Raw genomic sequence first — 22,242 nt, 5'->3', positions numbered from 1 at the left:
GGACAGATCAGGAAGAATTCACCTAACAGCCTGGGGAGCAAACAAGAAAGCCTCTCAGCCTGGGCTGTAGGGAGAGGGGAAAAGTATCTTCTGAGAACTGAAACCCTGAGTCTAGAGTAACACAGATTTGAGGGTCACAATTCTAATTTCAATTGTAATATGTGAGTGTTCCAGGAGCTCCAAAGCAAAAAATTAACAATAAAAATTAGCCCAAGCCAGGGTGTCTCGAAGACACAACTTCCCCCCTACTTTTGAGAAATACAACTCATCCCAGGCCATAGGATATCACCTCATAGACAAAACATTGCTAAAGATGAATAAAAATTACTAAATACAAAAGAAAATAATCCACGGGAAAAAGGCCAACATAAAATAAAGTTAACTTTAGAACCCCAAGAACTTCTCATAAAAGATCTATCAGGGGCGCCTGGGTGGCTCAGTGGGTTCACTGAGCCTCTGCCTTCGGCTCAGGGCATGATCCCAGGGTCCTGGGATGGAGCCCCGAGTCGGACTCTCTGCTCAGCGGGGAGCCTGCTTCCCTTCCTCTCTCTCTGCCTGCCTCTCTGCTTACTTGTGATCTCTGTCTGTCAAATAAATAAATAAAATTAAAAAAAAAAAAAGAAAGACCTATCAGACAGGAACTATAAATAAGTATACAGATAAAATGATTACAAATATAAAAGAAAGCCTCAAAATCAAGATCCTATGGAAAAAGAACAAGCAGATTTGAAAACAAACCAAACAGGGGTGTCTGGGTGGCTCAGTTGGTTGGGCATCTGCCTTTGGCTCAGGTCATGATCCCAGAGTTCTGGGACAGAGCCCCATGTCAGCTCCCTGCTTGGCGGGGGGCGGGGAGTCTCCTTCTCCCTCTGCCCCTCACTCTACCTGTGCTCTCTCAAATAAATAAAATTTTAAAAATTTTTTTTAAAAAAAATCCCCAGAATTAAAAAAAAAAAATCAAGTGCTCAGCCACTGAATTAAACCCAATGGACAGATTAAAAGAGATCAGACACAGCTGAAGAAAAAGCAAAGCCCTGGAAAAGAGAAGTAACTGAAGGCCACTCAGACAAATAATGAGATTAGAAATACCAAAGAGAAGTGGAATAACATGGAAGACAGACTGCGAAGATCTGACATACACCTAACAGGAGTTGTAGAAGAAGACTGGCAGAATGCCAAAGAGGCAATATTCAAAAGACAAAGCTTGAGAATTTTTCAGAACTTTCAAAAGCCATGAAACTACACTGTATTAAAACTGCAGAAACCCAAAGTCAAGAGAAGAGCTTAAAAGAGCCTCTACTCTTCGTAGGGCACAAATAAGAAGGAATAAAATAACTATACCTCATGGTCAAACATTTAAGGGACTGTTAGTGGAAAAGAACTACAACGAGGGTATGTTATCAGGGAAGAGTGTATGAGGGCAGAGATGGGGCTTGAAAAACAAGCAGGATTCCAACCGATGGGGAGAGATGAGGGCATGTAAGGGAGAGGAGAGAACAGCTGAATAAAGCTGAGGGAGGAGAAGATGGGTAAAGGGAAGGACTCCTCTCTGGTTGTCAAAGTAATTCAGAACAAGGTATGGTTGGCCACAGCTACAGTACAGTGTTCACTAACATCAGGCTACTAAAGAACGTGAACGTAACTGTACATGGGTATCAAACTTTTGAGCAAGTGTCATAATCTAAACTGAATCTCTGCCAAATTATCCCACCAGTGGCATGCAGGGTGGAAGCAGGAAGAGGGACTGCAGCCTTTAAGTAAACTTAGGAAATGATTACAATAGTCCAAACCTTGAGAAAATATTCAAACCACACAGAGACAGATGCTTAAGATCCAGAAAAAAGGCAAATGGGAATGAGATGAAATACAGAGAGAAAGAGGAGAGACAAGGGAGCAAAAAGAATAGAAATGAGTATTTGCGGGGCGCCTGGGTGACTCAGTGGGTTAAGCTGCTGCCTTCGGCTCAGGTCAGGATCTCAGGGTCCTGGGATTGAGTCCCACATTGGGCACTCTGATCAGCAGGGAGCCTGCTTCCTCCTTTCTCTCTCTGCCTGCCTCTATGCCTACTTGTGATCTCAATCTGTCAAATAAATAAATAAAATCTTTAAAAAAAAAAAAAAAGAAAAGAAATGAGCACTTGCGGACATTGTGAATGTAGAATTAAAAGCTCTGAATGGATTGGGCAGTTGGGGAGGCAAGGAAAAGAAAGGGAAATAACCAAACACGCCCTGAGTGACTGGGGGAACGATGGGGCACATTTTTTCCTCCAGAGACAGGCAGGCAGTTTGGCCCAGCAGATGACCACGCTGGACTGGAAAGAAGCCTTTAATTCTAGTCCACGCCCTCTCCCTTGGACAAGCTACTTAACTTCACAGGCTCCATTTGTTCAGCTCTGTAAAATTGGGGGACTCAGAGAAAATGAGTCAAATGTTGGACCAGTGTACATGTGTCAAGGAAATCCAAAATAAACTTCTAGTAAGCAATAAGAAATACGGGTCTGGAGCTCAGGAGAAAGGCAGTATGGAAGGGCAGAGCACAGAATCGCCAACATCAAAGAGGCGGGTAAAGCTTTAAAGTAGAGGAACAGTATTATTAAAAGCACAAAGAGAAGACGTCTGTGAACCTTGAGAAAACCTTAAACAAATACGGTAAAGGTGGCAGCAGAAAGCTCAGAGGCGTACCAGTCTTATCAGGAAGGAGTGGCCCGAGACAGTGTATCATAGGGAGAAAGGACTTGTGTTTCATTTTCCATTGCCAACCAATTTCGTCAGCAACTGATAAAATAGAAGGAAAATAAACGTCTTTATCACAGACCCTCCCTACCATGGCTAAGAAACATCAATGCTTTGCTTTCATTATGGTGTCAACCAAACTCCTACCTCAAAGGGGTTTAAAAAAAAAAAATACAACTCCAATTTCATAAAGACAGATACTTTAAAATCTAGCCCTTCATGTAGCTGGAATTCTTCCTGGCTGGTTCTTACACAATACTGTCAAACACACAGCTGACCGAAGTTATAGACCAATGGGAAAGCTGGCTTTACCACATCAAGACTGAGAAATTGAGGTTCAGACTGGTCCAACCAAAGCTAAATCGAAATGACTTTCTGAAATGGCATAAAAAACTCAGAATTGCTTCAACCACAGCACAACACAGAAACATGGCTGGAAAGCAGACATGATGCTTGTGGTTAAAGTTCTAAACGGAATTTCTCAAATCTTTTTTTAAAGCTCGCAGCCAGTAGACAAGAGACCAAGATCAATCGTGTTTTGCACATGGTTATCCTTGGATCTGATTCTCATTTCTGGTCCAAACAAGTCATGCTCCATCTGACTGGAGAGAAAACTCTCCTCCTTTGGTTTCTCCCTCCTACAGCTCACCATCTATCTCACAAGCAACTGGGCTAAAAGATCCCAGTTTAAAGCAGAAGCCAAGGCGACACATGGATTTTTCCCATTCATTCTCAAATTAGCAACGACTGAAATTGTTGTACCACATTTCAAATTCAAGAAGTGGCTAATAATCAAAAGCCTGTGACTTTTTTTACGGTCTTATACATCCAGAATTATTAGATCTAAAGATTAATGCTTGTTCAGAATCTTCCATTTTCTCAATGACACAGAAATATTAGCCTTGTTTAGAAGTTTTAAGTGAGTTCAGTTTAAATTTATCATCGGTTCCCTCGGGTAGCCGTTCTGGCAAGGATCCAGGGCTAAGCAAATGAATACAGGAAGTGCTGGACTTAAGATCGGACTCATATTCAACCCCTGACCAAAATAATTAGAACACATCTGCCTGGCCTCTCCCATAAGAAAAATTCCCTGATCCAAATTAAAATATTTACCTAATATGAATCTTTCTGTGTGATCACAACCTTCCATGAAATGGCAGCAAGATGCCTATATGAAAACCTGATCAGAAAACATGAATCACTGACTGCTATGCTTAGGATAAGTAACATTCTTCACTGACTTTAAATAAAACATTTGGGAATACTAACTTCAAACATTAAGGACTTAAGAAAGCAAGAGCACAGAGCACTTTAATAGACCAGTAATACTTAGGTCCTAAATTGGCTCACAATTTCTCTCAGTGTTTATAAAACTCAGATTTTTATAACTGAACTCTCAGATGACTGAGAATTGGCTAACTGTGAAGACTGGACATAGTATGGAGACTACCTATGGGCAATACTCAAATCTTAACTGACATTTGGCCAATATACAGAAATACAGCATTAGGCTGTCTTGAAAAAAATGAAACCAGGAGGCTGTAAAAAATCCAGTTAATGTCTCGACTATGGTGAAAGCCCTGACAGATGGGAGTCATGGTGTGGGGAAAGGGCCCTCTCACCTAATACCAGAGCCACTTCATTCAGATGGGTATTGCCTATTTGGCAAGCATCTGGTAGGATTTAAGGTGCATCTACCTGATGACCCAGCAACCATGTTGTTTAAAAGTCAACTGTGTCAGCCTCTGGGGTTGGGAAAAAAGAACAGGCAGGTGGCAAGGAAATTTCATTGCTCTTTTATGAAAAAATTTAAGTGGTGGAACTCATTTTTACTTTCTTATTTGTAATAAAAAAAGCAAACAATGATTAAAAACTTTTGCAAGGGAGCCTGGGTGGCTCAGCTGGTTGAGTGACTGCCTTCAGCTCAGGTCATGATCCGGGAGTCCCAGGACCGAGTCCTGGGATCCAGTCCTATGTCAGGCTCCCAGCTCCACGGGGAGCCTGCTTCTGCCGCTGACCTTCTCTTCTCTCATGCTGTCTCAGTCTCTCTCTTGCAAATAAATAAAATCTTAAAAAAAAAAAAGCTTTTGCCTTTCTAAGAAAAAATGAGGGAAGAAAAACCATCTTTCATTTTCTAAGCACAATGGTAGAGTTGAAAACAAAACAAATTTTAATTTAGGAAAAATGTAGAAAACAATGTAGTATACAGAAATCTCATGCCAAAAGACTAATCTAATTAGGCAAAGAAAACTGTTTAGCACTCATATATCAAAGCTCCAAGCTCCTTGTACCCTGCCAAAGTAGTATCTTTTCTGGGGGGGTTCTGCCCTCTAGTGTACACTGAAAGAATGCACATGAAACGAACTCAAGGAATCAGCATTTTTATTAGGTAACCAAAATAGTTCCCCTTCATTCCTAGAGCATCACAATTCTCTCCTTAAAGAAAGGTTTCCACAACTTTGTTTCCAAGTCAATTTCCAATTACCACGCTAAGCTCTGTGAACACCAAAACTCCAGCCATTCTTCCTATTCTTCCCACACTCCCAGCAAAGCACCCCATGTACTTTCCTGACTTGAATTTCACACCAAGAGAAAACTGGTACAACCAAGAGTACCGTATTGTAGCAAAACAAAATTTTTTGAAAGGTTTTATTCATTTATTTGAGGAGAGAGACACAGCGAGAGGAAACACAAGCAGAGGGAGTGAGAGAGGGAGAAGCAGGCTTCCCGCAGAGCAGGGAGCCAGATGTGGGGCTCGATCCCAGGACCCTGGGATCATGACCTGAGCCGAAGGCAAAGACTTAACCACTGAGCCACCTAGGCGCCCCTATAGCAAAATGAAGTTTTAGAAGTTTGTAACACATATAGCCACCCCGTTCTTAAAACTCAGATTTTTGAAACTTGCAACTATAACTCAATGATAAGAGCAAAAGGAAGAAAGCTGCTCTGTGTAATAAGGTACAAATCCTCTAAGGATTTTCTAAAAACACTAGACTCTGTCCCACTGTGGGCAACCTTGAAAACCACTAGGGACGCTTCCTACGTTCACAGTATCTGCTGTAGGTACTCAATCCAAACCGAGAGAGGTTACCCCAATCCTGGTGACCACAAAGGAAAAATTTTCTTGCCTTGAAAGCTTTTCTATGTTTGAGATCTCATTTAGATGCTCACATTGGCTGGCATTTCACCATTTGACCCAACTGGTCAAATCTTCAACCACCCTCCCCAACCCCAAAAAAAAAAAAAAAGGAAAGAAAAAAAAAGTATTATTAATCTCTCCATTTGTAATTATTCTCATTGCTAGCTTAGCCTGGAACAGTATCTTCAAATCAAAAATGTGAATGAGATAACCTTTAATAAACTCAAAATATTCCAACTATTCATGGGGAAATCTTTAGGGAATTAATTTAATTTCAACTTCAAACTCATTTACTCTGTACCTGCAAAACCTACAAAGGTATATTTAAAAAGCAAGTTAAGAATAAGTTAAAACTGGGGGCGCCTGGGTGGCTCAGTGGGTTAAAGCCTCTGCCTTCAGCTCAGGTCATGATCCCAGGGTCTTGGGATCGAGCCCCGCGTCGGGCTCTCTGCTCAGCGGGGAGCCTGCTTCCTCCTCTCTCTCTCTCTCTGCCTGCCTCTCTGCCTACTTGTGATCTCTGTCTGTCAAATAAAAATAAAATAAAATCTTAAAAAAAAAAAAAAAAAAAAAGAATAAGTTAAAACTGGGGCACCCGGGTGGCTCAGTGGGTTGAGTGTCTGCCTTCGAATCAGATCATGATCCCAGGGTCCTGGGATGGAATCACATGGGTCTCCTTGCTCAGCCGGCAGCCTGCTTCTCCCTCTCCCACTCCCCTGCTTGTGTTCTCTCGCGCTGTCAAATAAATAAATGAAGTCTTTAAAAAAAAAAGGATGAGCTAAAACTGAATGACGCTAAATAATTAGCATCCACTGAGGAACATAAAGGTGAAAGTCCAGTGCATGTTTTCTTGCCCCATTACAAAACACATGACACTGGAGTGCCAAGTAAAATAAAAGCAAGACCACCAACACTGTCAGAATCAATCATTTCAACGGTCATAGCAGGTCCTTAAAAAATCATCTTGGGGCACCTGGGTGGCACAGCTGGTTAAGCATCAGACTCTTGGTTTTGGCTGAGGTCATGATCTCAGGGTTGTGAGGTTGAGTCCCGCAGGGGACTCTGCATTCAGAGGGGAGTCTGCTTGAGATTCTCTCTCTCTCTCTCCCCCTCTGTCCCTCTCATTCATGCTTCCTCGCTCTCTCTCAATAAATAAATCTTAAAGAAAAAAAAGAAAGTAGTATCTTCTCAAAAGCTATTCTCCTACCCTAGAACAAATGACCACTGGAAGAAATGCACTGAGCCCAACTGGGCAAGGATTATCTCCCAACCTGGCTCTCCTGGCAACACCCTCATATAAGCTGCATACAGTGTAGGACTCAGACCTCAGCAGAAGCCAATTACCACCCAGAAGCTACAATAACCATTACTGCTCTTACCCCCGGCTGACTGATCACATCTTGTCCACAGCTTCACTGTTGCTTGCTGACAGATTATCAATGTACAAACATACCTGCAACACATTTTTTAAAATGTGCTACACCTTCAATTTCATGAGAGAGTTATGGGACTGAAATCCAATACAGGAGACCTGAATTAGCTGTGGTTATTAATGGGGGGAAAGCCTACAAAGGAAAAGGGAGGAAACATTCATCTCATTTCCATAAAAAAAAAAACCAAAAAATTCAAAATAGCTTTCAAAGAGCCCCTCATCAGTTATAAAGCTGAAGAGATACTTCTTACCTAAAAAGACCAATTAGGTGGGAAGAAAAAACAGTTGTATGACACAGTGGCTGAGAGCTCAGCCTTTGTCTCAAATGGATGTGGACTGGAATCCTGCCTCCACCATCAACTAGAGAAACTCTACAAGCCAATGGTGCCTCCCTAAGCCTCTGTGTCTGGTCTGTGAAATGGGTACCAAATTAGCACTTACCTCTTAAAAGTATTTATGTAAATACAATAAAATAATACATGTGAAACACAGCACTGTGCCTTAAATTTGGAAATCCGTCAATAGGAGCTATTTATCCTTTTGAGGAAAGGTAAAAAACACTTAACATACAGTGTCAGAAGATAGTATGTCTAATATTTAATCTAAAGGACAAACTGGTGCCAAAATGAAACTGATCTGGTCATTGAAGGGAAACATGTCAACCCAGTGTTGAAAACACCTGACTACAGCAGGAACCCAGCAGGTAACAGGAAGAAAGCAGAAGCTGAATCTGAGCCAGGAAAGGGCAAACCCCACACACTCTGCTCCAGCTCACTGTGCTGTAAGGGAAGACGGAGGGCATGGCACAACTTCTCGTTTCTAAAGAAAAGCCAGTAATCCAGATTTTTATGTGAGTTTCCTGGTTTTTAAATACCAGCCAAATAAAAACATCCAAGGACAGGCTCGGTCCATGGATTGCCAGTTTGTGAATGCCTGCCCTGGAGTGGATTCTCAAACCAGAAACTGAAGAAAAGCCCAGTGGTTATATAGCTGAGGCACTCCAGCTCCCGAAAACAGTGTCTCTCTAAGGGGATTTTGGAAAAGAAAATTCGTCCCCGTACAAACTGTCCTGAGCAAATGCAGAGATTTAGTATTCCTGAACTCCACCCACTAAGTACCAGTGTGGCCTCCTCAAGTCTTGTGACAACCAAAATATCTCACCACACATTTCTGAACACCTCCTACTGACAGCACCACAACCACTAAGAACAACAAAGTTAAATCCGAAAGTTAGTGGTAAGGTCAAGAACATCTATTTACAAACAGCAATAAAATAAGAACAGGGCCGGCCCTGAGTCAACCAAACTAAAATCCCAAATTATCATCCAACAGGAAATCTCACTAAGTAGAAAGCTTAAACCTTGTTGCGGGAGCAAATCAAAAGGCCTAAATCACTCTTCCTACTTCTAGAATTAATTAAGAAGGAAGGAAACTGCCTTACCTTTTTTCTAGCCATTGCTTTAATAATGTTACTGAACATCACAGTTTTCCATCCATCTTTTTTCCTATAGCTGGAGCTTACATACAGAACTGTACATGGTTCAGAGAAATCACAGTGGAAGAAATCTAGGCAACCCAAGGCACCAACCCTTCATACCATTCCTGGATTTTTCTCTTATGGCTCATTCTCCTACTCAAGAGCGTGTCCAAGTTACCGTATGACCGAGCAATTCCACACCCAGGTACATACCCAAGTGAAATAAAAACATACGTCCACATGAAAACCTGCACATGAATGTTCAGAGACACATTATTTTTAATAGCAAGGAAGTGGAAACAATTCTGTGTCTATCAATGAATGAATAGGTAAACAAAATGTGGCATAGTCATACGATGGAGTACTACTTGGCCATAAAAAGGTATGCAGTTCAGAAACATGAATAAATCTTGAAAACATTATGTATGCTAAATCAAAGAAGCCAGACAGAAAAGGGCAAATATTGTATGACCCCAATTCCAATTATAAAATGTCCAAACAGGCAAACTTAAGACACGAAGTTTGGTGGCTGCCTGAGCGCATAGGAGATAGGTAGGGATGGAGAGAGACTGCATTTCTTTTTTGGGGTGATGGAAATTATTGTGGTTGCATAGCTTTACAAACACGAAACTATGCAAATATGCTAAAAACCAATGAACTGTGCATTTTAAATTGGTGAATAAATAAAAATAGCTTAATAAAGCTGTTCCTAAAAAGAAAAAAAAAGCACAACCAATTTTAAATCATTAAATTGACTAATACCATTTGTTCTCTTAAAGACTACATAATATCACAGGTCACCTGCTGAAATACCCACTTTCTTCCAATCATCTCAGTTATTATAATAATTACCAATATGGAGGCTCCTGGGACTCAGTGGGTTAAGCTTGTGCCTTCGGCTCAGGTCATGATCCCAGGGTCCTGGGATCGAGCCCCGCATCGGGCTCTCTGCTCAGCAGGGAGCCTGCTTTCACTCTCTCTCTCTCCTGCCTCTCTGCCTACTTGTGAACTCTGTCAAGTAAAATCTTCTAAAAAAAAAATTAGAAATGCTTCCACCTAATATTGTGGCTATGCCTAATTCCTGCTACTTTAAGTGACATGCATGATGCTCTCAATCAGAAGACTGCATGTTGAAAAATGCAAAATCTTAAAAGCTAGTAAGGTCTTATTAACTCCTGTCCAAGGAGGCTGGGAGGGACGAGGTACCTGCTCAGGAGGCAGGAAGAATGCTGCACTGATGAAAGGCTCCACTGAGCACAGACAAGGCACAGAAACAGACAGGGGCTACTGTCTTCACAGGTCTCTAGTCTGGGTCTTCTACCTTCAGCAGGACACTGCGCAGAATTCTGAATTTTCTTTTTTCTTTTTTTTTTTTTTAAAGATTTTATTTATTTATTTGACAGGCAGAGATTACAAGTAGGCTGAGAGGAAGGCAGAGAGAGAAGGAGGAAGCAGGCTCCCTGCTGAGAAGAAAGCCCGATGCGGGGCTCGATCCCAGGACCCTGGGATCATGACCTGAGCTGAAGGCAGAGGCTTTAACCCACTGAGCTACCCAGGCGCCCCAGAATTCTGAATTTTCTATATGGGAGGAAAACGTTGCTAACCTGACACCACACACGATGTTGTGTGGAGACTCAACGATAAGGTCTTTGTTTTTTTTCGCTCTCTTTTGTCAAAAGACCGAGACGACAAGAAAAAAACCACATGGAAAAATGATGTTTTTCATTCTTCAATGTTTTGCTGCTTCAGGTCATTCCCAATCTATAAGGTGGCAACTAAACAGTAAGCCCTTAGTGTAACAAGTCGATGCCTTTGGCTAGGATTATCAACTTTAACAAGTCTAAGAGCAGCCTCCTGCTGGAATAGGTGAGTAATGTGGGGTGAAGGCTGATTTAGCCGAATGCCCGCGAAAGCTGGGTTCCAACGGCCATCAGTGCTGGAGTGAGGACTGCGGCAGGGGGCTGCCAGGGCTGCGGGACGGGTGGAGGGCAAGAAATGGATCCCGTGGATGAATGGGTTAGAGCCACGGGACTGCAGGAATACAGACTCACCAAGCTGAGTATACTGTGCTTTCTACAGTCAAATGTGGAGCACGCTTCTTATCCTCTGTGATTCCTGCCTCTAATTAAAACTGGGTGTTTGGTTTACTTCATTCCCAAAGCATAAACCTTGGCTTTTTATAGCCCAAGCAGTGTGCTATTTTAAACATGTAGAGGAAATGCATTTTCAGTTACAAACATTTGCTCCTGTGAATCTGTTCTTATTTGCTAGCAAAGAATGTGGGACAGGATGTTTTACCCTCCTGCTCTGGTCTTCCTGTATTGCTTACATCTGTTTAGAGAGAAGAAAAATAAACAAATAAAGTGTTTCTGCTGGACAATTTCTATAAACTGAAGCAACTTCAAAAATGAAAATGAAAAACATCTGTGGAAAAGTATTATAATAATTTTATTTTAATAAATTGGATTATTTCTATAGATTTTTCCCTGAAAAGACCTCCCACACCAGGCATGTGCAGGCTGCAGCATATACTACTATCTGCACTGATAAATGTGCCCACTTGGACACCCCAGACCAGATGCATTCCTCTTGACCCTGTTTTCTTCCACACACAACTACAACTTGGAGAAACTTTCTGAGATGCATTTCAGAAAAATGATCATGCCAACTTTAAAGGTCACCTTCTGGATTTATCCAGAAATTTTCATGTACAACTCTGAGCACTTTTTTTACTCAGTTAGACATATCCTTGTACTCTGTTACATTTCACTACTGCACCTTTGAAGAAACAGGGGTACCTGGGGGGCTCAGCTGGTTAGGTGCCCAACTCTTGGTTTGAGCTCATTCAGATCATGACCTGAGGGTCATGAGATAGAGTTCCATGTTGGGCTCCACGCAAGGCTACAGCCTGCTTAAGAGTCTCTCTTTCTCTCTCCCTTCACACCCCCCACCCCTGCACTCAAATAGATAAATAAATAAAATCTTTAGAAGAAATTGATCTCAATCAAGAAAGTGACTTAGTGAAATTTCACTTGACCCTTTTATAAGGGAGTTAGCAGTCCACTCATCTACTGAAAGGTATTTTACCGGTTGGTGCCTCTAAATTCCATCTGTCCTTCTGCTCCCTGTCCCAGATGGGGTCCTGTATGAAGAGTTGGAGAAAGACACTCTTCATCAAACTTTGGTCAGGCTCCTTTGAGCCGTCTTCTCAACTAGGCCTCAATCTTGGCCTCCATCCTTGCTGGGTGTGCATTTTAACAATTTAGCCCAATTTTAGCAAGAATCCTGCTAGCTCAGTTTTGAGAGAATGCTCCACTCTTCATATCTGATCAGCCTGGATATCTGATTAAGTTCCTCATTCCCCACCCTCAACGTGTAAGTACATACTCAGCCTGCCTTCGGTTAGGATCCCGTTAAGTCTGTTTAGCAAAAATCTCCCTACCCCTGGGGTCTCTCAGTAATGTTCCATCCTCAGACACCTTCCTACTGCCCTCATTCTGCTCCCTGGCCATAAACCCCCAGCTGTCTTTGCTGTACAGAGAGCTGAGCCCCATCCCTCTCCCTTATTGTGACAGTCCTGCCACCTACCTCAATAATCCCAATTATGTCCTCCTTACCATTTTAATAAGCGTCAGAATGGAGTGTCCTGGCAAGAGATGGAAGAGGAGGAGGAATGGGAGATCTGGGTAGTAATGCCCCTGGCTTCCCCCTGCAGAGTCCTTTGCTCATGTGAGGGGCTCAGTTCCTGTCAGGAGGCCCTCCCTGTCTTCAGTGCCAAAACTGTCCCCCTCTTGCCCCTTCAGGTCTAGGGAAAGTAATGCAGCCCCATCTTACTGGTCCCAAGTACACCACACTATCCTATCTCTGGTTTTTCATCACTTTGTGAGTTATTACATTCTCTTCAAAGTATCCCAATTTGAGGATGCCATCTGTTTCCTGCTGGGTCTCCCTAATACAGATATCATCTCAGCAATTTATCCTTCAGAATTATTGGCTCTTTCTAAGAAAGGAAGGCATGGATCCAGAAAACAGTGAGGCTTCACCGTGTGACTTAGTGACTGAGGCAAGCTGACCTTGTTAAGCTAACACTTCTCCCTCCTCTACTTATCATCATCATTATAGCAACAGAATGTTTTCTGAAACACACATGGTTTCCAAGCAGAATCTCTAAGCATCAAAAGGGGATTATCTAAAGAAATATCCAAGGAGGCAAAAAGTAAAAACTGTGCTAGTTGAAATGAACTATGCTTGAACCCTAAGGTACAAGCAACTTTGCCTTTATTTCTATGTGGTACTCAATCCAGAGTTAGCTTTTACAGTAAAACTTTTAATAGATGTCAGAGACCCTGTTTAATAATACCACATATATGTTTAATAATACCACATATAATACCACCAAGTAAAAAACTTGGGTTAAGTTTTTTCAAAAGATGATCTGTCAAATTCAGACTGTAGTAGATTATGAAATCAGTTCAGTGGCCCATGACATTTTTTTTAAAAAATCATACATAGTCCACACTATTATGTAAAATAGAAAATCAGAATTCATCATGTGGGGGCACCGGGGTGGCTCAGTGGGTTAAAGCCTCTGCCTTCGGCTCCGGTCATGATCCCACTGGGATCGAGCCCCACATCGGGCTGTCTGCTCAGCAGGGAGCCTGCTTCCTTCTCTCTCTCATGGCCTGCCTCTCAGCCTACTTGTAATTTCTATCTGTCAAATAAATAAATAAAATCTTAAAAAAAAAGAATTCATCATGTGTAACAAAGGTAAATATTTCACCAGGTTTTCTTTCACTTTTTTACATCTATTGTTATGAGCGTACTAGGGCATCCTATAAAATGCAATCCTTACTGTGAGTCAATCAAGTCTGAAAGCTACTGGTCTGAAGAGAATCCCTTTCAAACAATTTAACAATTACAAGGCAAAAAACAGGCTGCTTCAGCCTACAGCCTCACATTTTTTTATCTCAACCCTCACTAAAGATAGTTTGTCACTCAGTATAAAAACTTTATGAAATAATACTTATGAAATAGTATAATATGCTATTTTTTAAGAGATTTTATTTATTTATTTGACATAGAGAGAGAGGGCGTGCACAGGCAGGCAGAGCAGTAGACAGAGGCAGAGGGAGAAGCAGGGTCCCCGTGGAGCAGGAAGCCTGATGCAGGGCTGGATCCCAGGACCTTGGGACCATGACTTGAGCTGAAGGCAGACGCTTAACCAATGAAGCCATCCAGACACAACCCCCCCCCCCTCCATTTTATTTCTTTTAAATGATGGTTGTAAACCACAGCCTGAAAACTGCTGGCCTAGAATCTGAGGAGGGCCAGTGTGAAGAGCCCTGTTCACTTCACTCCATTCCTCCCATGGCTGCTCTCTTTGGTGTTTACATCGTTTCCACCATGGAAGCAAGCTCTCAAATCTCTTTCTTTCTTACGTTTCTATGTAACCACTACGTGCTTCTTGCTTCTGCCACCAACTCGCTCCAGTGAGAGCGAAAGCCTTGGGGTAAGGAGCAATGAAGAGCATATGGGAGGTGTGGACAGGGCCTGGCCATGGACTTGCATTCACCATCACGGCACACGCTGAGCCGCATCTTACCGCAAGCAACTGCCGCCCACAGCCTGAGGACTGAGGGCATGTGGATGCAGTCCTGAGCCAGTGACAGATGGGAGCTGCAGAACTACCCCAGCATCCTTGCCCTTGCCGTGTTCTTCACCACCTCTGCAAGATACTAGAAGAACGAGGGAGCACCAGCCGCTACTGGCAGTAACCTGCCAGAATCCACATCCTACCCAGCTTCCCTCCCAGCCTGTCCACCTCCCTGCTGGAGCTTCCTGGAGGCGGCTCCCACACGAATGACCTGTACCCAAACCTGTCTCAGGGTCTGCTCTGGGTAAACACAACCTAGATGAGGACACAAGCTTACACAGCACTGTGTGGAGCCAGCGTTACAAAGATGAGAAAGGCCTGTGCTAGGAAAGCTCATAACCTGATAGAAAAACCTAGGATTTTTTTTTTTTTTTTAAAGATTTTATTTATTTATTTGACAGAGGGAGATCACAAGTAGGCAGAGAGGCAGGCAGAGAGAAAGAGAGGGAAGCAGGCTCCCTGCTGAGCAGAGAGCCCGATGCGGAACTCGATCCCAGGACCCTGGGATCATGACCTGAGCCGAAGGCAGCGGCTTAACCCACTGAGCCACCCAGGCGCCCCTAGGATTTTTTTTTTAGTAAAACAACAACAACAAACCCAAGATTTTACTGTTCGTAGCAATGAGATAAATACATATGTTCAGGGAGGGAAGGAAGAAGTGACAAGCTATGTGACTGAGGGCCAGAGAAGCGCCTGGAGGTGACATGTTCCTCCCCAAACCCTCAAGAAGACAGCCCTCCCCACAGGAGTCAGCGGCTGGCAGGTGCCGCCAATGGGCCACAGTCCTCGCTCACGTCCCTGCAGGCTCGTGCCCTGGCTGATCGTATTTACTGTGATGCTTTACATCTTACGTACAGGTTATAAAGAAGGGAATTTTTAATTTTCCCCAATGGAAAAAAGTTCTAGTCTTCAGCTAAAAATAACTCAAGTAATATGGAAAATACGAAGAAAGAAAAACTATTACATTCCCAGCAGTGTGTCAATAGAATTACTTGCAAATCAGCTCTGACCTTCCAATGTTCCTTTGAGGTCCTTGGGGGATGGGACTGAGGGCTCAACCCCAATCTCCACTAGAAGTTCTAATAAACCGGTCACATTTTCATTCAAAAATTATTTTTAAATGTAAAATCTCCTACACATTCGGCTCTGTGATCAATGCTGTAAATCAGAACTTTCTTCAAGCTGGAATCAAACGAGAAACCTAAGGCTCATTTTTCATTGCACCTTCCATTTTGGCAAACATTCCAGCAAAGGCAAACGAAAGCACATCCTGCCAGCTACAGTTCCAGCAGGCGCTTGTACCAAGAACGGCTTCTGCTGCACGCCAGGCACCCCCGAGCCCGAGACCAGAACACTCACCCAGACCCGGCAGGGAGTGACGGCAGCGCTGCAGCGACAGGAGCCGGTGGCTTCTCCTTCTCGTTTTGCTTGAAGAAAGATTTGGCTTCTTTAGATGTAGCATCCACTTCCTTAGTCACCCTGTGCCAAGGAGGGAAACGTCAAGTTTTTAAGAAGAGTAAGATGAGAAACAAACTCTAAGGAAAGGGGTAAGTAACAACAAGGAAAACACCCAGTGGGCCTCCAGTGAGTTCTGGCTGCTGAGGTTTCTGATTCAAGTCCACTACCACAGTGCTAAATAAAGGCATCTTCCCTCACTGAAGAACAACAACGTATGTACTTGATCTCCCTCAAATTGCCTCCGTTTCTTCTGTCAGCTTGCCACACACACACCAGTGGTCACTGCTGAATCACGGCTCCTGTGGGCTGCGGATGGCAAGGCTGAGAAGGTTCTCCCACTGCCCCTCACATGCGGATTAGGACTCACAGTTAAAGGACTGGGGAGCAATGGGGAGGTGGAATCTCTGGGAGGAAAACACTAGCATTATTTTGAGAAGAAGAGTAACAATATAAACAACTGGAAATATTCTGCAGAATGCTCCTGTTTCACAGCTAAAATAACCCAAAGATGGAAGAAAATGCCTTCGAGCTGGCTAACCAACACTCATGTGGGAGTGGAAAAAAATACAGGATGGAGAATCCTGTCCAAGTTCAAATCTGGAAAAATGGTCTTCAGTAAAACTGAGTCCTGGGACGCCTGGGTGGCTCAGATGATTAAGTGTCTGCCTTCCGCTCAGGTCATGATCCCAGGTCGTGGGATCAAGTCCTGCATCAGGCTCCCTGATTGGTGGAGAGTCTGCTTCTCCCTTTCCCTCTGCTTCTCGCCCTACCTGATCTGTCAAATAAATAAATAAAATCTTTAAAAAAAAAAAAAAAAGGTTAAAAAAAAAAACCCAACAACAAAACTGAGTCCTAAAGGTTCAGACAATGCCTGAGATTTCAACTAAAGAGAGAACAAGTGTTTAATGCCTGCTTAGTCTTGCCAAGTCAACAAAAACATCTGAAGAATTTTGTTTAAGTTCCAGTCTATCTGCAGGAGGGTCCAAGATTAAGGTCACTGTACTATGAGCGGTCAGCCAAGGTCCTCCGGAATAAACTGGTCAAGAACAACTGCAGGTGAATCAGATAAACTCCATCTTCGCAGGATGTAAGTCTCTGTCTCTTCTCTCCTTCCAACCAGGCTTCTGGGGAGCAGAAGCAATTATTCTTCACACCTACACTATGTCACCTATCAAGTGGCACAGAATAAGAGTCTGAGAGTTCTGTATTGAGAACCTTCACTAGGAAACACTGGCAAGTTTATCTTGAGCGATGACTTAAAACACCACCACCTTTTGTTACTCCCATATCCATGGTCTTACAATGGTCAGTATTATTCAGAGGATCAAATGGAAATTGCTGAACCTCTAAAATCTGGTCTCACTCTTTCCCGGGCTTAATTTGTGTGTCTTTCTACTCTCCCCAATGACCTTCTCAGTAATGAGAGCCAAGAGTAAAAAATAAGAGGGAGAATATACACCACAGATTAGACCATCACTCCGCAAATACATACTCCTTCCCTTGAACCACAAAGAAACTTGTCTAACTTACTGATGTTGAGCTTAGGTACATGTTTCAATGGTCAATGAGATGGGAGCTGATCTGGCAGGAAAAGCAGCTTTAATGCTGGCGCTGTTTCACCTGCCCCTTCAGTTCCTCCCCTTTGCCTCTTAAGAATACGCCTCAAATACCAGCAGGTCCAAGACGGCCGAAGGACACACACTGAAGATCTGAATCCAGCAAGCAGCCTGGAGCAAAACGCAGACTGGCTGAACCCCAGACACCCGGAAACACACGGACAGCAAACAAATGCTTACTGCTGTATCCCAGAGGTTTGGAATGGCTTGTCGCATAGCATTTCTGTAGCAATGGCAGACACATTTACCTTCCATGAACAAAAAATCAGAAATCTAAGGGGCTAAGTTACTAAGATCAGTAGGAGTGGCACTGCATAACTTCGGAGACCTGCTGATAAAAAGTGACACAGCTCTCACCACCTGCTCCCTCCAGAGTGCAACTCTGACACACGAAGCCTGGCTACTCCGGATCCACCATGCTACACAGAACACCTGGGAAGGCCACAGAGAAAGAGATGCCCGAGGAGCCTGTTCCAGTCCAGGCCCGAGAGGTGGGAGCAAGAAAGCCTTCAAGGTGGCTCCACACCCAGCTACTAACTCCAGCTGCATAAGAGACCCCAAGCAAGAGCTGCTGGAGCCCAGCTACCCTCCACAACTATGGAAAATGACAAGAACACAATTGTTTAAAGCCACTACATTCTGGAGCAATTCCCTTCACAGATGACCAGAATAAATCCACATCCAAACATAAAGCTTAAGGCAGAGTCCTAGTCTACTGGACTAGAAAGAGGTACTTTAAATCTCCTCGCCCTAGGTGGAGTCTGGGGCAGACCTGAGATGGCTCATGAAAAACAAGTGGACGCCTGCACTTAGAAATGACAGTTTGAACACAGACTTTATTCTCTACTCCTTACTAAAACCCTACAAAATAGTGGTAAATAAATTTACAAAGGCAAAACCACATAAGGATATGGAGAAGAGATATAACAGAGAAAATATGCCAATCGAGTTCTCTGAAGGTAAAAAGTAAACAGACAAGTAGAAATTGGCTTTGGTTTTTGTTTTCTCTAATCTAAGTCTGTAGCCATATGGAATGGCCAATAAGCCAATCTATACCACAGTATTCTACAAAGGCTCAGTAAATTGAGATACCAGGAACCTTTGAAGGGAGAGGAAATGAGCAGGGCTAAAAATCAGTTGAAAGTTAATCTTGGGAGCAACTAAGTCCAGATCACCTTCTCCAACCTCATACCATAGGCTACTGTCCCCCACCCAACCCAGCAAACTCATTACTCCTTGGAGAAAATAAAAACCTCGGAAATTCGAAACTCACAGGGCAGGGCTGAAGTCTCATTCTGAAAACAAGGTAATTAAATGAAAATCTATTTATTCACTCTTCCTTTTTGCACAACAACCTCAAAAGCTATGTGTTCCAGATGGCTGAGTTAGTTACGAGATGGAGTGCTACCCAACCTGTGTAGGACTTTGCATCAGTAAGAAATAAATAGGCAGAGCTGACCCTCGAACAATGTGGGGTTTAGGGGCACCAACTCCCCGCACAGTTGAAAATCTGCGTTTAAGTTTAGACTTCCCCAAAACTTAACTACTAGTAGCCTATTGCTGATAGAAAACCTTACTGGTAACATAAACAAATGATTTAACACATATTTTGCATATGTATTTTACACTGTATTCTTACAATAAAGGTAAAGAAAAAATACTGAGAAAATCATAGAAGAGAAAATGGATTTACAGTACAGCAAAAAAATCCGTATACAAGTGGACCCATGTAGTTCAAACCCATGTTGTTCAAGGGTCAACAGTATTGTGTTATGCTACTGAGTTTCTGGGTTTGTTGCCACAGCGTGGCCTAGCATAACTTTACTATTGTATCTATTTATTGGGAATTTCAGAAGAAGAGAAAATACAGAAGAGGTTGTCAACAAAAAAAATTTCCTAGAAGGATAACTTCTCACAAAAAGAGCCACAGAATACGTGACGTGGCAAGTTTTAAGATTCATTGTAGTATCACTGTAAAATGTTAGACTATTCATGATAAGAGAAGATAAAGATCAAGTGGGTCAAGGTATAAGGAAAGTAAAAGAAGCCTTTATGCATCTTCTGTTTGGTTTATCTATTTTACCGCAGGACTGACAACGCTCCTGCAGCAGCCAAGCAGAGCAATTCGGTGAACATTTTCTAAAAAGCACCCGAGAGGGCGCCTGGGTGGCTCAGTGGGCTAAGCTGCGGCTCAGGTCATGATCCCAGGGTCCTGGGATCGAGCTCCGCATCGAGTTCTCTGCTCAGCAGGGAGCCTGCTTCCTCCTCTCTCTCTCTCTCTCTGTCTGCCTCTCTGCCTACTTGTGATCTCTGTCAAATAAATAAATGAAATCTTTAAAAAAAAAAAAAAAAAAAGCACCCGAGATCCAGGCATTGCATTGTGTGTCGATTTTAGAAATAAAAATATATGCACAGTCTCTGCCCTTCAGGGGCTCGGGGTCCATGAGGACAGCAAACCATGAAATAAGTTATGACAACACGATATATAGTAATTACCACAAAGAAGGCATGAAATGAGTACAGCCTATGGGAGTATCCCTGTTAACTTCTCAATGCCAAAGTCCTATCCACAGTCACAAAGAAATGACATCTATAAACTGCTGTTTCTCTCAGGGACCTTGGGAATCAATATAAAGTAACACAAGCAGACTTTTAGTCTTCATTAATATATGACTGGAAGAATTCCATTTTGAACAAGCAATAAGAAGAGATTCAGCTCTCAAAATATCTTCAAGGAGGAGAACAGTTCAGTAACAGACCACTTCTAATAGATAAGAGGGAACCCTGATAGGAAAGACCCACTATTAGCAATAGTTAGTTCAAGTGTTATCAGCAGAAATGTCATTTTAACTTCATTTCACTTACTTAGAACTTCCTGAAAACTCTTTATTTAGGCAGAAACTTTCCATGACTGGCCTCTTCCGAAAGGCGATTCACTCAGGAAAGTCTGAGCCAACTGGCTCAGCTGGTTATCAGAAGGGTAAAAAATACTATTTTTCCTCATTCCCAAAGGTTAACAAGCTACATGTTTTTCAGAAGGAAAAAAAAAATAAAACCAAAAAGATAAAAATTCAAAGCTTAACAATTAAAACATAATTAGAAAAAACTAAAAGACTAATTTTGTGCCAACACTACCTTATGCTTGTACTTACAAATTCAGATGGGGATTACAAGAGTAGGCTTATGAAAACATGTGTTGGTGCACCTGGGTGGCTCAGTGGGTTAAGCCTCGGCCTTTGGCTCAGGTCATGATCTTAGGGTCCTGAGATCAAGCCCTCCTCCATCAGGCTCTCTGCTCAGCAGGGAGCCTGCTTCCCCCCCCCCTCTGCCTACTTGTGATCTCTCTCTATCAAATAGATAAATAAATCTTTTAAAAAAAGAAAAAAGAAAAATCCTGCCAGCATGCCAATTAACAGGGTTTTATTTTCTTTTTCTTTCTTTCTTTTTTTTTTTTTTTTAAAGATTTTTATTTATTTAATTGAGAGAGAGAGAGATCACAAGTAGGCAGAGAGGCAGACAGAGAGAGAGGGGGAAGAAGGCTCTCTGCTGAGCAAGAGAGCCTGATGTGGGGCTCGATCCCAGGACCCCAGGATCATGACCTGAGCCGAAAGCAGAGACTTAACCCACTGATCCACCCAGGCGCCCCTACAGGGTTTTATTTTCTTTAGGAGGAAGAATTTATAGAGAACATTTGTTTATTGTGTTATTTATCTCAGTAATGTATGTTTTCTAAAGTAATAAGCTCGTATTTCTTTTGAATATAAAATATATATGTGTGAGAATATGTATATTTGTAGGGGGAAAAAAGGTGCTTCCCTGAGTGTAGTTCTTTGGGTTGCTTTTTTTTTATAGACATGGTGCTGCCCAATTCTGACAAACGACAGAAATAGCAGGCTCGTAAACACCCATCCAGTACTTAAAATTACCATCCACTTGTTTTATAAAATGAAATATGAAATTTGTGCCATTAATATAAATATTAATACAGCCACAAAATTTATTTATCAGGAAATTTAATGATTTCTTCTAACAGATATTCACTAGCTTTTCTCACTCTCTCTGTTGGGCTGATGGTAAAATTGTAATAAATCTTTCTTGGGTATCCTATATGACATATGGGAAGTAATACAAGCCAAGAAAGATTTCTAAAAACTTTAAATATGTATTTCTAATGGCATATCACACACTTCCTGCATTATTTTGTAGGATTTCCAAACTATTAAAGGCTTCCTGTCAGTGTTCTGCTACCCCCTACTGGACAACTAAATAGTTTCAGTGTGATTTCTGGCAGCAAAATAACATTACTAATTCACATCACCAGGAATTACCTAATGGATCCCCAAAATGATCGATTATCAGAGAAATGGTGTCTTTGCGATGGAGAATTCTGAAAGGTATTGCCTAAGTGGTCTAACTTATCACCACCAATATTGAGTGTTACTGATGTCATGTACTGGGGAAGACCAAACATCAACAACGTATTTGTCTAGGTGACTAATCTTAAGTTAGTCATATGGAAACTACGCAAAATTCTAAACTGAGGACCATCCTACAAAACAAATGGGCTCCTAAAAACATACAGCTAACCCCTGAAAAAGCAGCAGTTAGGGGCACTGCCATCTGTCCACCCCACAGTTGAAAATCTATGTATAACTTTAACTCTCCCAAAACTTAACTAGTAATAGCCTACTGTTACCGATAACATAAACTGTCAAATAACACATTTTGTTTATGTACT

At 42.3% G+C, this 22,242-nt stretch overlaps 1 protein-coding gene across 1 annotated transcript in view; it reads right to left on the bottom strand.

The window, feature by feature from the left end:
* The window catches only part of CFDP1 (craniofacial development protein 1), a 125,546-nt gene that overhangs the window by 85,735 nt on the left and 17,569 nt on the right, over nucleotides 1-22,242 (bottom strand). Inside the window, exon 5 of the mRNA XM_059151872.1 lies at nucleotides 15,790-15,909. Coding sequence (XP_059007855.1) covers nucleotides 15,790-15,909 — 120 coding nt within the window. The remainder of the gene's footprint in view (nucleotides 1-15,789; nucleotides 15,910-22,242) is intronic.

The sequence above is a fragment of the Mustela lutreola genome, chromosome 16, assembly GCF_030435805.1.
Source record: "Mustela lutreola isolate mMusLut2 chromosome 16, mMusLut2.pri, whole genome shotgun sequence".
NCBI classification, from domain to species: Eukaryota; Metazoa; Chordata; class Mammalia; order Carnivora; family Mustelidae; genus Mustela; species Mustela lutreola.
This window is presented reverse-complemented; position numbering and strand designations above follow the sequence as displayed.